Source organism: Rasamsonia byssochlamydoides, assembly GCF_041956645.1.
Source record: "Rasamsonia byssochlamydoides strain NRRL 3658 unplaced genomic scaffold VTN77scaffold_53, whole genome shotgun sequence".
Classification (NCBI taxonomy): Eukaryota; Fungi; Ascomycota; class Eurotiomycetes; order Eurotiales; family Trichocomaceae; genus Rasamsonia; species Rasamsonia byssochlamydoides.
The window spans coordinates 85369-99324 of NW_027192436.1; the positions used below are offsets into that span (position 1 = coordinate 85369).

Genomic DNA, 13956 nt, shown 5'->3' on the forward strand with positions numbered 1-13956 from the left:
GCCGTAATAGCAATACAGCAATGGCAATGATAAATGATGATGATTAATTTATTGAAAAAGTATTTGTATTGTTTATTTATTTATTAATTATCACTTGCCCACCTCAACCGCCCTAGAGCACTCTGATCTAATTCCTCTGTGGACTCTGGGATACTGAAATCAATTCAAATAAAATCAAGTGAAATCAAGTCAATTGAATTTAACTGAATTCTGGACGTGATTTGAGAGTGAAATCCTTCTATCCTGATATCCTTAGAGTAATTAATCAGCTCGAGGAGTTAGGACCATCTCATCCTCCCCTGGATAATAATAGGTGGATGAAAATTATTAAGTGAGGCTGTCTATCTATCTATCGATTTTTGCTTCGCTCCTAACTACCTAAGGTCCATATGGGACCGCTGGGGTTTTGAAAAACCGTCGATCAACGGTTATGATGTCTTTTTCAACGATTTTACCATGGCGAACTATGAAATGATCATTTAATGGTTATCTAATGGTTAGCTACTAAAAAAAGGGCGTTAGATCTTTTAAGAAACGTTAGTAGAGAGAAATGCTGATTCCAGGAGAAATGGTTGAGTTATAGGAGAATGGTTCCTTTTTTCCAAAAAAAAAAAAAGGCCTTTATAGTATCTCTCCACTACAACCTCAAAATTCTAGATATATTTTTTTTTCTATAGCATAGTAGTTAGATTAGATTAGATTGCATGGTTTCTAGGTATAGAAATAATACAAACCTAATTTTCTTCCTAAAAAGTCAGTATCGTAAAGCTGGTATGAAGTTGTATGGTTGAAATCAAGGCTCAGGCGGGAAGGAATTCGTAAGAGGAAGTAGTTAGGAAGTAGTTAGTTTTGTTTTTGTTTTTGTTTTGTTTTTAATTTTTTCTTAAGTAAACGGTTTAGGGAGGAGATATTGAGAACGACGTTGAATTATTTTTTTTTCTTTCTACGGTCGATAAACCGTTGATCAACGGTTTATAAAAACTCCAGTAATTAATAGTCTTCCCGCACGGGTAGTTACTTATAGTAACTATATACAGCATACTCCGTATCTAGGGTTTATATCCAGTATATTACCTAGTATACAGTTACAGTACTTACTTACCTAGTAGCTACCTATGTACTGTACTCCGTGCAGAGGACAACTTCGTTAGGTATGTACTGTATGTATGTAAATACCCTAGGAAGGTCAGAAGTGGTTCTAATGGACAGTTCGTCTAATAGCTGAGCTGACCTTATCTGATCTACTCTACTCAACGTATTATAAAAATCTCTTCTTTTTCTTGTTCTTTTTCTTTACTCAGCTGTGATTTTTTCCTACATAGCTATATACTAGTAGGATTAATTGGTTGGTTGCTTTCTTGTTGCCTGGCCTTGTTAGAGGGACTAAGACTATGTACCGTACATACATCCAAAGTACTGCAGAGTACTGCCGTTCGGGTAGTTATCGAGACGGTCAGTTATGTGCTGTACATGGATAAAGCCCTGTCAGCTAACTAACCAATATCGTTAATAGTTACTCAACTGGGTAATGATGGATAGAAGTTACTCGACTAGTACAGTTCCTCCGTAGTACTATAAGCTCACCCCTGTCGACAGCTGCCTTTTAAATTATTTTAATTAAAACGTGCGGGTCTCCGCATCGCACCATTTATTGAATATTACTTTGTATCATATATATTCTGGGTGAAAGACCAATCTTTTTTTTTTCAAAAAAAAAACTTTCTCCACGAAAGCGGGCGATTAATGAGGTTTCTCCACTGCTCATCGAGACTTGCCTTCATTTATACATCTATTCGGTTATCTACTCACCTGAGTCTGTATATTTCAACAGAGGGATCATTATCCATGTAGCGGACGGGCGGGGCTTGCTTATTTGCTTTTCGCAGAGATGACACTCTTACAGCTCTTCTCACAGGATCAGGATCATCATTATCAGGATCACAACCAGAATCACAGTCGAGATATCGAGAAAATCCCTTCCCAGATCCAAAGCGATCGCCATGACGAGTCCAACGTTTCCGGGCAGCAGGCTGATGCTGATAATGATAATGATAAGAAGACAAGGCTTGCGCGGTCAGTAGTTGCCAATCTGCCGCATTCATCTCCCTATCTATCTAGATAACTTACCGAAATGAGGAAATATACTGCAGGATCTATCGCAAGATCGACCTGCGAATCTTGCCCATGGTAGCGGTGATTTATCTGCTCTGCTATCTTGATCGGTCTAATATTGGTATATATCATATATTAACAGAACGGCACAAACTCGCGCGTGACTGACGGCTGGTTTTATTTCCTCAGGCAACGCTGAAGTCCTCAACTCCGATACGAATGACGACCTGCTCCATTCCATCGGTATGACCGAGTACCAGTACCGCGTCGCGCTGATGCTGTTCCTGGTGGCGTACTCGCTTTTTGAAGCTCCGAGCAACCTCGCGATGAAGGTGTTTTCGCCGCCGAGGTGTGTGTCTTTACCCAGAAGTAGTCTGCAGTCGACCCTAGAAGTGGATCTTCCTAACTGAGTACATGTATACTACTGCTAGATGGCTCGCCTTCCTGGTGGCATCCTTTGGAGCCCTCTGTGCTGGCCTGGGAGGCGCCCACAACCCTGCGACCGTCATGGCGCTCCGGTTCCTGCTCGGCATGGCTGAGGCCGGCGTGTTCCCCGGCATGATCTTCTACCTGAGCTTCTGGTACGGCCCACGCGAGCGTGCCAGTCGCATTGCTGTGTTTCTGTGCAGTGCCACGCTGGCGGGAGCGTTTGGTGGTGCGTTTTTTCCAGCTTGAATTGACCGTCTGAGTGAGGGAGTGACTGACTGACTGATCGATTGTTGATGTTCTCAGGCGCCATTGCCTACGGCGTCGGCCACATGGATAACGCAGGCAATCTGCAGGCGTGGCGATGGCTGTTCATCCTCGAGGGATGTCCCTGCATCCTCTGCGCTGGTCTGATCTTGATCGTCCTGCCAAGGTATCCTGAAACGGCGACATGGCTGTCGAGCGAGGAGAAGGAGATCTTGCAGGCTTCGTTTGGGGAGAATGTGTCGAAAGGGTAGAGGACTCTTCCTCCTTTCTTCCTTCCTAAAAAGGAAGAAAAAAAAACACTGGGCTCATTTCAATGAGTATACAGCGACGACCACCTCAGCTGGTCAGACGCCAAAGATACCCTCAGACAAACTCGTCTATGGGTGCACTACCTCACCTATCTCCTCCTCGGCATCGGCGTCTCGTCGCTGTCATTGTTTGCGCCCACCATCGTCCAGGATCTGGGGTATAGCGGCCTCGAGGCGCAGCTGTTCACCATCCCGCCGTACGCCTGCGCCTATGTCTTCACGCTCGTGCTGGCCTTGCTGTCTGATCGCTATTCCTGTCGTGGGCCTATCATCGCTGGTTGCTTTGTGTTTGGGGGAGTTGCGTTTACCGTTGCTGGTAGATCATCCCTTGTGTTGCCAATTGCCCTACTTCCTTGCTGTTCAACTTCACCTCTTCTATAACTGATCTCCTGACTAATGACTGCTGACTCAGCCTTCATCCCATCCTCCCTCCACCTCCGCTACGCCATGCTCGTGCTCTCCACCTGCTCCGTCTTCGGCGGCCTGCCTCCGCTCTGCGCCTGGGTGTCCGACAACGTCCGCACCACGACTGCGGCATCTCTCGCCTCCGGCCTGAACATCGCCTTCACCGGCCCCGGCCAGATCGTCGGCGTCTGGATATACAGGACCGATCAGGCACCGCGCTTCCAGCTGGGGCACGGCGTGAATGCTGCCAGTCTGTTTGTTGGTGCGGCTTTGTCGGGAGGGTTGTGGATGTATTACCGGCGGCTCAATCGGTTGAATCCTGGCGAAGATAGATGGATTTGTTAGGATGTGATATAATTTAAGAGGAGTTTTGTTTATTTATTTATTTTTGACTGATATTGTCGAGAGATCTTGGTCGAGCTGTTTACTGGTTGGAGGTCTTCTCGAGACAGTTGCTGATCTCGGTGGTAGCAGAGGTAGTAACAGTGGTTAGACTTAGTACTTTGATTTAACGTCAAGCAGCCTGCGAATAGAAATAAGTTAGCTTACGTACGTATACTGTAGTACAGGAAAGTCTCTCTGTCCTGTCGGTTGAGAGGCCATGGATGACGGGGGTTCTAAGTACCTTCCTAATCAGGCACTAGCGTAGGTTACCTAATTCAGGTAAAACTTACGCAGGCACAACTACCTACCTAGTACCCAGGCAAATTATTATTTATTTTATTTTATTTTTATTTTTTGAGTCGACTGGTCTACCTAGATAGTCATTTCATTTCCTAATAAAAAGCAGGCCTGGGAATTAAGCTGGTCATAATATAAATAGCTGACTACTAGTTACGTATGGCTCAAGCTTACCTAAACGAAAATTCACGTTTATCCATTACTGATATAGTAAGTAAGCCCTAACTACCTAAGTTTCGAGATATATAAATTTACTTCACGTCCCATTATCACTTCTTTTCTTTTCGGATACAGGACTGTACATGCTTACCTTTAGTAAACTCTAGGATCACCCCTGGAAAAAAAAATCTAACAGTCCTTATATTACTTCAGATATATAAAAATGGCCGCTATCAAACCCGACATGTACACCAAGTACCCCTCGCTGAAGAAATTCCAAGACGGGAACACCGACTTTTCCCACGACGGCCGCGAGATCGCCCTGCTCAAGTATATCTACAACCACCCCGCCCTGGACACGCAGCTGCGCGGTTCTCCCACCGCCATCCTGGCCGTTATGGACGAATTCGCCGCCCAGCACGACTTCCTCATCAACATTGGCCCCCACAAGGGCAAGATCGTGACCGATCTGATTGCGGAGCACAAACCGCGCGTCCTGGTCGAGCTGGGCGGGTATGTCGGCTATTCGGCCATTCTGTTCGCGAGCACCATGCTTGCTGCTGCAGAGCAGTCGTCTGGTGATCAGAAATCCTCCCGTCTCTACAGCCTCGAGTACGACCCGCTCATCGCCTCTATTGCCATGAACCTCATCGACCTCGCTGGCTTGAGCGACGTCGTCAAGGTGGTCGTCGGCCCCGCCGCCCATTCGCTCCGACGACTCCATGCCGAGGGGACGTTGTCGAGCGCCGACCTGCTGTTTCTGGACCACGTCGCGGACCTGTACGAGCCGGACCTGAAGGTCTGCGAGGAGCTGGGTCTGCTCGACAAGAAGGGCAGTCTGGTCGTCGCCGACAATGTCGTGATCCCGGGGGCGCCCGCGTACCGGCAGTATGTGCGGCAGAATCCGCGGTTCGAGAGCTGGGGGGTCAAGGGGTTGATTATCCCGGGGGAGATGGAGGTGCGTCGTTTGCTCGTTTCCTGTCTGTCGTCCAGCTGGCTGACCTGTGTTTCTGCAGGATGAGCTGGAGATTAGCAGGGTGAAATAGGCAGGCAACATGATACAACAGCTACAGAAAATGCTATGAGATGTAGTCCAGTATGGAGTATGTGCGTACCTCAGAGAATGCTTGTCCATCCTTTCAACAGTCAGGATCGTCATGTCAAGTCATTCACGGTGGTTATCATTATGATAGTAATGGCATGGCATGGCATGGCATGGCATGGCATGACATGACATCTTTACTCCTTTCGACAGCAAAATCCTTTTCTATTCCCTAAATCCACGTTAGAAATGACAACACAGTGATCTCTTATCTTCTTCAAGCTCAATCTTGCGGAGACTAGGTTGGAGAGGGAGATCCGACGACGAGGACACGAGCAGCACAACGCGAATCTGAAGAAATCACTGAAACAAGGATCTGATATCGTCAACTCTGGTCACATACTCCAAGTAGTCCAGCATCTTGGATTCTTCAACACCCCTGGCGTGACAACAGAAGCATTCGCACTGTTCTTGGTCAGCTCATCCTCGAATCGTCGGCTCGAATCGTCGGTGCTTGCAAGGTCCTGGCGTGACGACCGTTTCACCAGGTCATCGTATCATCAACCGCTTCATCTCGATCGATCTATATCTGATAGGAACAACCGCCAATCTCCTCAACAGCCCCAGCTCATCCCCTCTGTCTCCCTCCGTCTCCTCTTCTCCCTCTGTGTGCCTCCTCCGCTCCACCCCCAATTGGAAGGAGCGGATGGATTGTTGTCTTTCCTCAACGGGCCTTTCAGAGGTTCCCCCTCGCAGGCCCTTCCCCGTTCATCGACTACAGCGAGCATTTTTCACCTCGATGAAGCCATCTCGATATCATCTTCCCACCCTCTCGCCTGCCGATTGAGGAAATCTCCCTCGACATCAAGCGAGCGTCCCCCAGCAAGCGTAAATACCCGCCCTCCTCCGTCCTGAAGCCGTTTTCTTTTCTCTTCTTCTTTCTCCCCAGACCACCGGTCTTTGGCGCTTTTCCCCTGACCTTTCCGCTTCCGCTCCCCTGACGCTTACCCCCTTTTTTTCTGCTTTTTTTCTTCTTTTCCGTACCCTTTTTCTGCCCCGCCATAGCAGACTCTCCGCGCAATGCCTCAGGCTTGCGTTCTCCGCTTCGTCCGCACCCATGCGGTGCGTCCGCTCGCTCACTACTTCTTCCCCAGCTGGCTCCCTCTCCGATCAGAGGCGTTCTCCGCCGCGACAACGTCGTCCAGGCCGCAGACCCTCCTGCCTGCTCCCGCGGGATTTGTCTCTCGTTTACCCATGCCTTGCAAGAAGGTACGTCTCGCCCCTTCCACTCCTTCACCCTCACCTTCGCCTAGGCCGCAGGCCCTCCTGCATGCTCCCCCCGCGGGATTCCTCTCTCGTTTGCCCGTGCCTTCGAAGGCACATCTGACCCCCGTCGCTCCTTCAACCACCAGGCCGCAGGCCCACCTGCCTGTCCCCGCGGGATTCGTCTCTCGTTTGCCCGTGCCTTGGAAGAAGGTACGTCCCGTCACTCGTTTAACCCCCGCAGCGGCGCCATCCAGTCTCGACGGACGACGCGCAGCCCGCGAAAACCGACCTCGCCATTGGCTACAGCAAGGCAAGTCGGCGTCAAGCTCCGCGACTGTACGACGGCCGGCCCCGACGGATCGACCTGCGACAGCACATCGGCTCGCCGCAAACGACGCCAGCGACCGCGCTCCGGTTCCGGCTCGATCTGCTCTTTCGAAAGGGCGGACGACTTCGACCGAGGCACAGCCGGCGAAACGAGTTTGTTGGGACGAAGCCGTGGCCGTTTTCACTGTCGACCGATGGATCGATACGAGGAGACACGTGTATGGGTAACCGTACACCGTGTTGAGGGCGCGACAAGACTCCCCTCGTCGACGACGGACGGCACCGCTCCGGGACATTCGCTCGCTACCCCCTTCCGCTCGTTACCCTTTCCTTACGATCGGTCGATCGAGCCAGCTGGGTAGATGGTAGATGGTAGTGGAGGAGCTTATACCAGAAAAGTCAGGGATCCTGGTGGGGTTACCTGGTAAGCCCACCATTTTCTTTGGCGTAAAAAAATTTTAAAATATAAAATCATCCTAGAGCATCTCCCGGGAGAACCGGATTTTCAGTTATCGCACACTCTTTTGGCATTTGCATTTGCTTTTTTGCTTTTTCTGGCGCTTTTTGCGCTTTTTGTTTTCTTTTTGTTAATTTATTTTATATACCTATCTTTTTATCGGGCCTATGTCTCGGCGCCTTGGCGCCTCCAGTTTCCACAGGTAAGTGTCTTCTCCATCCCTTGGAAAAGGATTCTGCTAACGATGTTCGATCCTTGTGACATCCGGTGGGGGGGGGGGGTTGGCTCGAGGTCCAACCCCCCCGGGGAGGAGGTTATAGGGGTTTCCTTTGTTTTTCCTTTGTTCTGTTTTTGCTTTTTCTTTCCTTTTTATTCTTATTTCCTTTGTCTTTCCTTCGGTTCATCTACCTGCCATATATCTGCAATATGCTGCCATCTCACCACGCTCCTTCGTATATCGAGGGGCTTGGAGAGGTGTGCTTGCTCTTCATCCGCACGAGTGTGAATAATCGATGTCCTGTTTCCATAAAACCTGTCGTTTTAGAGGTCTTCTGTTGTTTTCCTTTGTCTGGTCTGTGAGTTTGACGAATGTCATGAGAGCAAAAGTCATGGAAGTCCGACTGGTCGAGAGTTTGTGGTAGTCTCAATGAGGGTGGGAACATCATACAAGCTGCTTTAGTCAGCCAGTCATAGATAGGAGAGAATGGGATCTTGTAACAACTCTGGACATGGAATTCACTCCAAAGAATATTTTTCTTTTCTTTTTGTACAGTGCAATCTTCCAAGAGACTTAAAATAAAAGCTCGGCATTTTTGTCGACATCCAATCCTTTTTTTTTTCCCCTTTTTCCTTCCCTTTATTCTGTCATCAGAGACAAGACTTTCGAATTGATTTAACTGTATTAAAGAGACTGAGCTTCGACTGGAAAGTTAACTTTAACACACGCGAGGTACTGTGAAGCTGTAAAATGCTGAGTACGGATGAAACTCACTCACTCAGGACTGACTGATTTGCAGCTTCCCTTCCGCCAAGGCAAGGCAAGGCAACACCCATACCTGTCATCATAGGTACTTGTCGAAGACTCTATAGAAGGAGATCGATCATATTGGAAGGCTAGCAGTCGACTGCTCTACTGCTCTGTGGAAAATAATTAAGGAAAGATGGAGGAAGAACTGAATACATAGGCTTTCTTTTCTTTTCTTTTTTTCCATTATTATTATAAGCCAAAAAAAAAAAAACACCCCCATATTTTCGGTAGATTTTTTTTTTGCATCATCACCTTTTTCTTGCTAGCTAGCTGCAGGCCTCCCAGCTAGATCGCAAAGCTTCCAGAACGGTTTTGCCAACAATATTATTATTATTATTATTACTCCTCCCGTGATGATGAAATTGTGATACGTTTTTTCGTTTTTCGCTAGCGGGAAGGGGGCGGGGGAGGTGGGGGGAGAAGTGACGAGAGATAATTGAAAATCACAGAGATTTTCGTGATGGGATCTTCGCCAGGGATTAATGCAAGTAATTCCTCGCAATGTTATCTTTATTGTTTGTACGTGTATGTACTGTATGTACAGTACATGTACTAACGCAGCCGCAGTGCAAATAAAGCGCCGTCAGGCTCGAACGAAGCCATTTGTATCCAGCCTGCGTTGAGTGGTATCAACGCCAGTAAGAGTTCTAAGGACAGCAGTCAGTCAGACTTCTGGCCGGAGTAGCTAGAAGGAGTACCCGATACTCTTTCTCCCGCTCCGAGAACGTCTAAAGTGTCTGCACCTAGCTAGAAGTCCTAGCTAGGGTGGTAGTGAAGTGATCTCACCTGTGAAACCAAGTAAATACATACCCGAGAACAAAGGAAGGAAGGAGATGGGAACTGATCCGCCATGTTAGTTTTTTTGGGCTTAAGATCAGCCTGTTTTCTCATCTTCTTGATCTTTTTCCCCTAATCATCGTCATTTCTTCATGTCATATGAACTAGGAGTTCTAGTTCTAGTCAAAATTCAATCGTTTTATCGTCTTCGTCGACCAAAAAAAAAAAAAACGGACGTGCGTGGCGATGAAGGGCAGGGGAAGGAATAACAAGCACAATGATTGATCTCGAGAGAGAGTCGGGCTTCGACAACGATAACGCACTTCTTCTTCTTCTTCCTCCAAGAGTGCAAGAAAGACAGAAGCAAAAAAAAAAACAAGAGAAAAAGGTCAGGTCACGTTGGGTCACATCGCATCACAGCTAGCTAGCTAGTTAGCTACGTATTGTCTTCAAACAAACGAACAAACCAAACCAAGTCCGCCTGCCTGAGCTAGGCCACTCCACTCCACTCCGCTCCGCTCTTCCCTTCGCTTCCATTCTCCTCTTTCTACCATGCTCACTCGCTAGCGGGGTTTTGTTTTCCTGTTTGCTTGCTGGGTGAAAGAAAAGAAGCTTGGAATGGAAATGATATGATATCGCGTTGTATCCGGTAGATAGATGACCTCTGCTTCGGTTTCGTTTCGATTATATGATAAGGGATAAGAAAGACCAAGCACGGCAGTCTCGCTGGCAGACACTGTTAACAGCGTCTGCAATTTTTTGCGCGCGGCTGGTTGGCCTACTGTATGGCGCGAAGACGACAGAGCAGAACAGAACAGAACGTCCGGATGCGTCAGGCATAAATCTGCTGAGGAGAAGATAGGTGACGGACGGCGATTTTTCTTTTCCCTTTTTTGATTCCATTCCCATCCTGGAGGGGTGGCATATGGCTGGGCTCCCACGTGAAAGGTGGTTGATATCATGAATATGTACCAAATCTATGATGATTCTCATTTTCATAAAGGGGGAGATACCTGTATAGGAATTCAAGGATAATAATCTTAATGTTATGAACAAAGGCACAAAGAAAAGGAGGCTAAATAGCTACAGGAAAGGTATTCCAAGGAATAATAGAGGGTTTATTATAAGAACAAGTTGAGAAAGCCGAGGCTTAGCGAAACGAAATAAAATATGACGTTGGTATTGATGCTGATGTTGAATTCCATCTATAGGGCGCGCAACTATGTACTTAGATATAGCCAACTCAGCGAAACGACTGACTACTCCAACCTGACAGTAAACAAAAACCGGAAGACTCCCTCACGATTCGCAATCTGGAAGACCTCCCGATCGCGATACTCCCCCTGAACAGCGTCGACCTTGAACCGCAGCCCCGTCTCCCGTCCAACCTGCTCCCACAACTCCTGCCACGTCGTCGCATCGTGCAGGAAAATCGCCTTATTCTCCTGCCCCCAGATATACTCCTTCGGCGTGGTATTGCCCGCCTGCGACCCGACGATCAGCGACCCCGGCCGCGGGCGGAGCAGCTTCACCACGCGCTTGGCTACGTCTACCTGCGTGTTCCAGTCGAAGAGGTGGAAGAAGTTGCTCGCGTGGATGATATCGATTTGGTTTGGTAGCTGGCGCACCAGCTCGGAGTTGTCGTCGAAGATGTCCGCTGCGATGAACCGTGCGGATAGTGTGTCCTTGTCGAGGAAGAGGTCGTAGCCCAGGTTGATGAAGTCCGCAGAGAGGTCGCTGCCGTAGATGTTGGTGTGGGGGACGCCTTCGTGGGCCTGACGATATCAATCTTAGTCCTGATGAAGTCTATCATGTTTATTGCAACTTCCGTCTGCCTTTCAACAGACAGGGAGATGCTAAACTCACCAACTGCCGAATCTCCTGTCCAAAACAACATGCCAAGTCCAGGAACTTGTCGCCCTTCTTGGTCCGTTCCACTATCTCGTGATAGCACGGCGAGAGAGGTAGATCAAGGTCCAGGAAGGCGAACAGGCCGATGCATGGGTAGGGAAACTAAACAGTGGGTAAATCGTGCTGTACTTGAATTGCAAATGCAGGAGAAATTTGACTGAGTAATGACTTACCACCGCATATGCACGATCTCTCTATTGGGAAAAAAAAACATTCTCAGCCTGAGGAAAACGCAAGCGGGACTCTGGAATCAATCGTCAAACTCACCACTTCCTTCACATGCTGAACGACCTTTTCCGGGGCAATCCCACTGTACTTCTCCAGCAGCGTACGCGCAGGATCCTCCACCTCGTCGAGTTCTTCCCGATAGAAGGAGGAATTTAGGATGACTTCTTGTTGTTGGCTGCTGGCGACTGGTCCTGTTGCTGTTGCTGTTGCTGGATGGACTTCTGTGTCTGACATGATTGACTTGGCTGGCTGGCTGGCTACTGGAATTAACTCAGTTCAGTTTGTGTATGTGTATGTAATATTAGGGGATAGAAATAGGTCGTCTACTGGTATATAGCTGATTATGCAGTAAAAATGACATCCTGTACTGTTATATAGGATGTATATATACGCTCCCAGTGGCGGGTCTCCCTTCTCTAGCCGAGCTATAGCCATTTGTTATGCTGGAATCCATCCAACTGTGTGAATAATCATAGTGGCCAAATCAGAATATGAGGTCAGTCAATCAGGCGGTCAGTGATTCACGTACTCCGTACTGTACGGAGTAGTTTAAACTCAAGAGGAGCGGCTCCGTGGTGGAGAGAGTGGAGTTCGTTGCTGACTTGTTGAAACTAAGCCTCCATTCTTCAGCCGTATCCGGACAGATGATTGGCTGTCCATGAAGAAAGAGAGATGTGTCGTCAAGTTACCTTCCTGCGCTAATATTAACTACAGTACTAGGTCCGTGATTATTCAGGGTCATGTACAGACATAAATAATGAATAATAATGAATGAATCAATGAACCATCTGCCTCGCCCCGATCTTTGTCCCGAGCCGAGCCGAGAGAGCGAGCATTTCCCCTCCCAGTGCTCCCCCGCGTCTGGGATACTCGGGATCTACTTGTTGCTTATTCTTCTGGGTCTGCAGATCCCATGATGATCTGGGCAGTGCTAATAGGTAATGTATGTACTGTACATACATGTATTGTGATGATGACCTGAAAAAAAAAAGGAAGAGAGAGAGAGAAGAAAAGAAAAAGAAAAAGAAAAAGAAAAGAGGAAAAATACTGGATGAATTAAGTGTTGTTGCTGAGCCCACAAGAATTAGGATTTGCGATTCGCTTGATATCTATTTGTATAAACGCATTGTTTTCCTTCTCCTCTAACTAATCCATTCGATACATAGTATAGCAAACAGAAGCAAACAAACCCCAGACGACTAACAGGTCCCGCTATCAGCAGCTGGACGTGAAGCTCGACAGCAAGCATAATTTATTTATTCATTCATTCTGCCAGTACAATTCTGTTTCACAGTCTGGGTTCTGAACAAACACGAACTGAATGCATAAATACTATACTGCGTCAAAGCTTGAGGCGAGAAAGGACATTATTATTGTATACATATATATGAATGGGATAGCGACGAGAGGCAGGTCAGTCATGTCATATATATATTCATAATCATTACTGGAATTACTGGGGAAAAAAAAAGGTTCTTACTCGAGAAGGAGAGAAGAGTCGAATTTTCTAAGAAATAAATAAAATAAAAAAAGATCTTCCAGTAGAAAAAAGAGACACGGCCTACTTTGCAAGGTACACAATTTTTGTTTCGGAAACCACAGTCTGTCAGGAGGAAGCAGGATACCAACAAAATGGAGATTTGTTCGAGGCAGAACTGTCAACAGGTCCTACTCCGGCGAGTCCCCTCCCTCCCATTAGTTGATAGAATCTATACGATTAATTGCATCGGTACTTGTACTATACTGTACGTACATATGCATTGTGCTCCAGTAGTCAAGTAAGTCTTGGTAACCAAAAAAAAAGGTCAAAGGTAAACCAAAACTATGGGAGACAGACGGCATGGTTTCATACATTATGTATTTATGTATCTGTATCTGCAATAATAAGAAGATATAGAAAGTAGCTAGGTAGCTACTATGGCTACTATACTGTACAGATAACTGCCTCCACCGGATTTTGAAAGCTTGAACCCTGCGTGTGAGCTGCCTCGTGACATGAAAGGTGGAATCAGCTAGCAAGAATCAACTTTTCGGAGACGCTGTGGATAGTAGTAGCCTCCGCATCCAACAACATATGACTGTCCGACTGTGGGATTAGGTTGCGATAAACACGAGCTCATAGACAGCCAGATCGGAGTTGCGCCGGTTTCCATATGCGTAGTTTAGGGCTTCATATATATAGCCTGGTGCAGTCATAAGGGATCCCTGTCTTGTCCCCTGTGATTTGGTTTCTATTTATTTATTCAAATTATTTTTCTTTTTATTCTCCTTTTCATTCCATTTTTTTTTCATGCCCAATGAACAAAAACAACGAATAGGTACCTACCAGAGGGTGGTGTGGTGAATCTTTCTTAGTGTGTAGTATGAAGGGTCATACATGGGTGGTATTTACCTACCCAAGAAATTAAATTATTCGATTAAGCATATATGAATATACTAAAGCTCTCTCTCTCCCCCTCTCTTTTTTTTCCCCTTGAAATACCTTACCTAATACCTAATGACAACCAACCGTCGCATCACATCTTAACTCTACACTTGCTTCATCAAACTAACTAATAATTCA

At 47.0% G+C, this 13956-nt stretch overlaps 3 protein-coding genes across 3 annotated transcripts; 2 read left to right on the plus strand and 1 right to left on the minus strand.

The window, feature by feature from the left end:
- Positions 1–1888: 1888 nt before the first annotated feature.
- Positions 1889–5404, plus strand: VTN77DRAFT_6841 (uncharacterized protein; the record flags this gene model as incomplete). The annotated part of the gene is made up of 9 exons (XM_069423164.1): positions 1889–2073; positions 2151–2233; positions 2302–2461; positions 2544–2767; positions 2845–3052; positions 3146–3429; positions 3526–3799; positions 4572–5316; positions 5375–5404. The coding sequence occupies 9 exons, from the start codon at positions 1889–1891 to the stop codon at positions 5402–5404; spliced, it is 2193 nt and encodes a 730-aa protein (XP_069275859.1).
- A 1076-nt stretch (positions 5405–6480) lies between these two features.
- On the plus strand, positions 6481–7355 carry VTN77DRAFT_6842 (uncharacterized protein; the record flags this gene model as incomplete). The annotated part of the gene is made up of 2 exons (XM_069423165.1): positions 6481–6669; positions 6714–7355. The coding sequence occupies 2 exons, from the start codon at positions 6481–6483 to the stop codon at positions 7353–7355; spliced, it is 831 nt and encodes a 276-aa protein (XP_069275860.1).
- A 3158-nt stretch (positions 7356–10513) lies between these two features.
- On the minus strand, positions 10514–11627 carry VTN77DRAFT_6843 (uncharacterized protein; the record flags this gene model as incomplete). The annotated part of the gene is made up of 4 exons (XM_069423166.1): positions 10514–11029; positions 11121–11267; positions 11339–11359; positions 11433–11627. The coding sequence occupies 4 exons, from the start codon at positions 11625–11627 to the stop codon at positions 10514–10516; spliced, it is 879 nt and encodes a 292-aa protein (XP_069275861.1).
- Positions 11628–13956: the final 2329 nt, after the last annotated feature.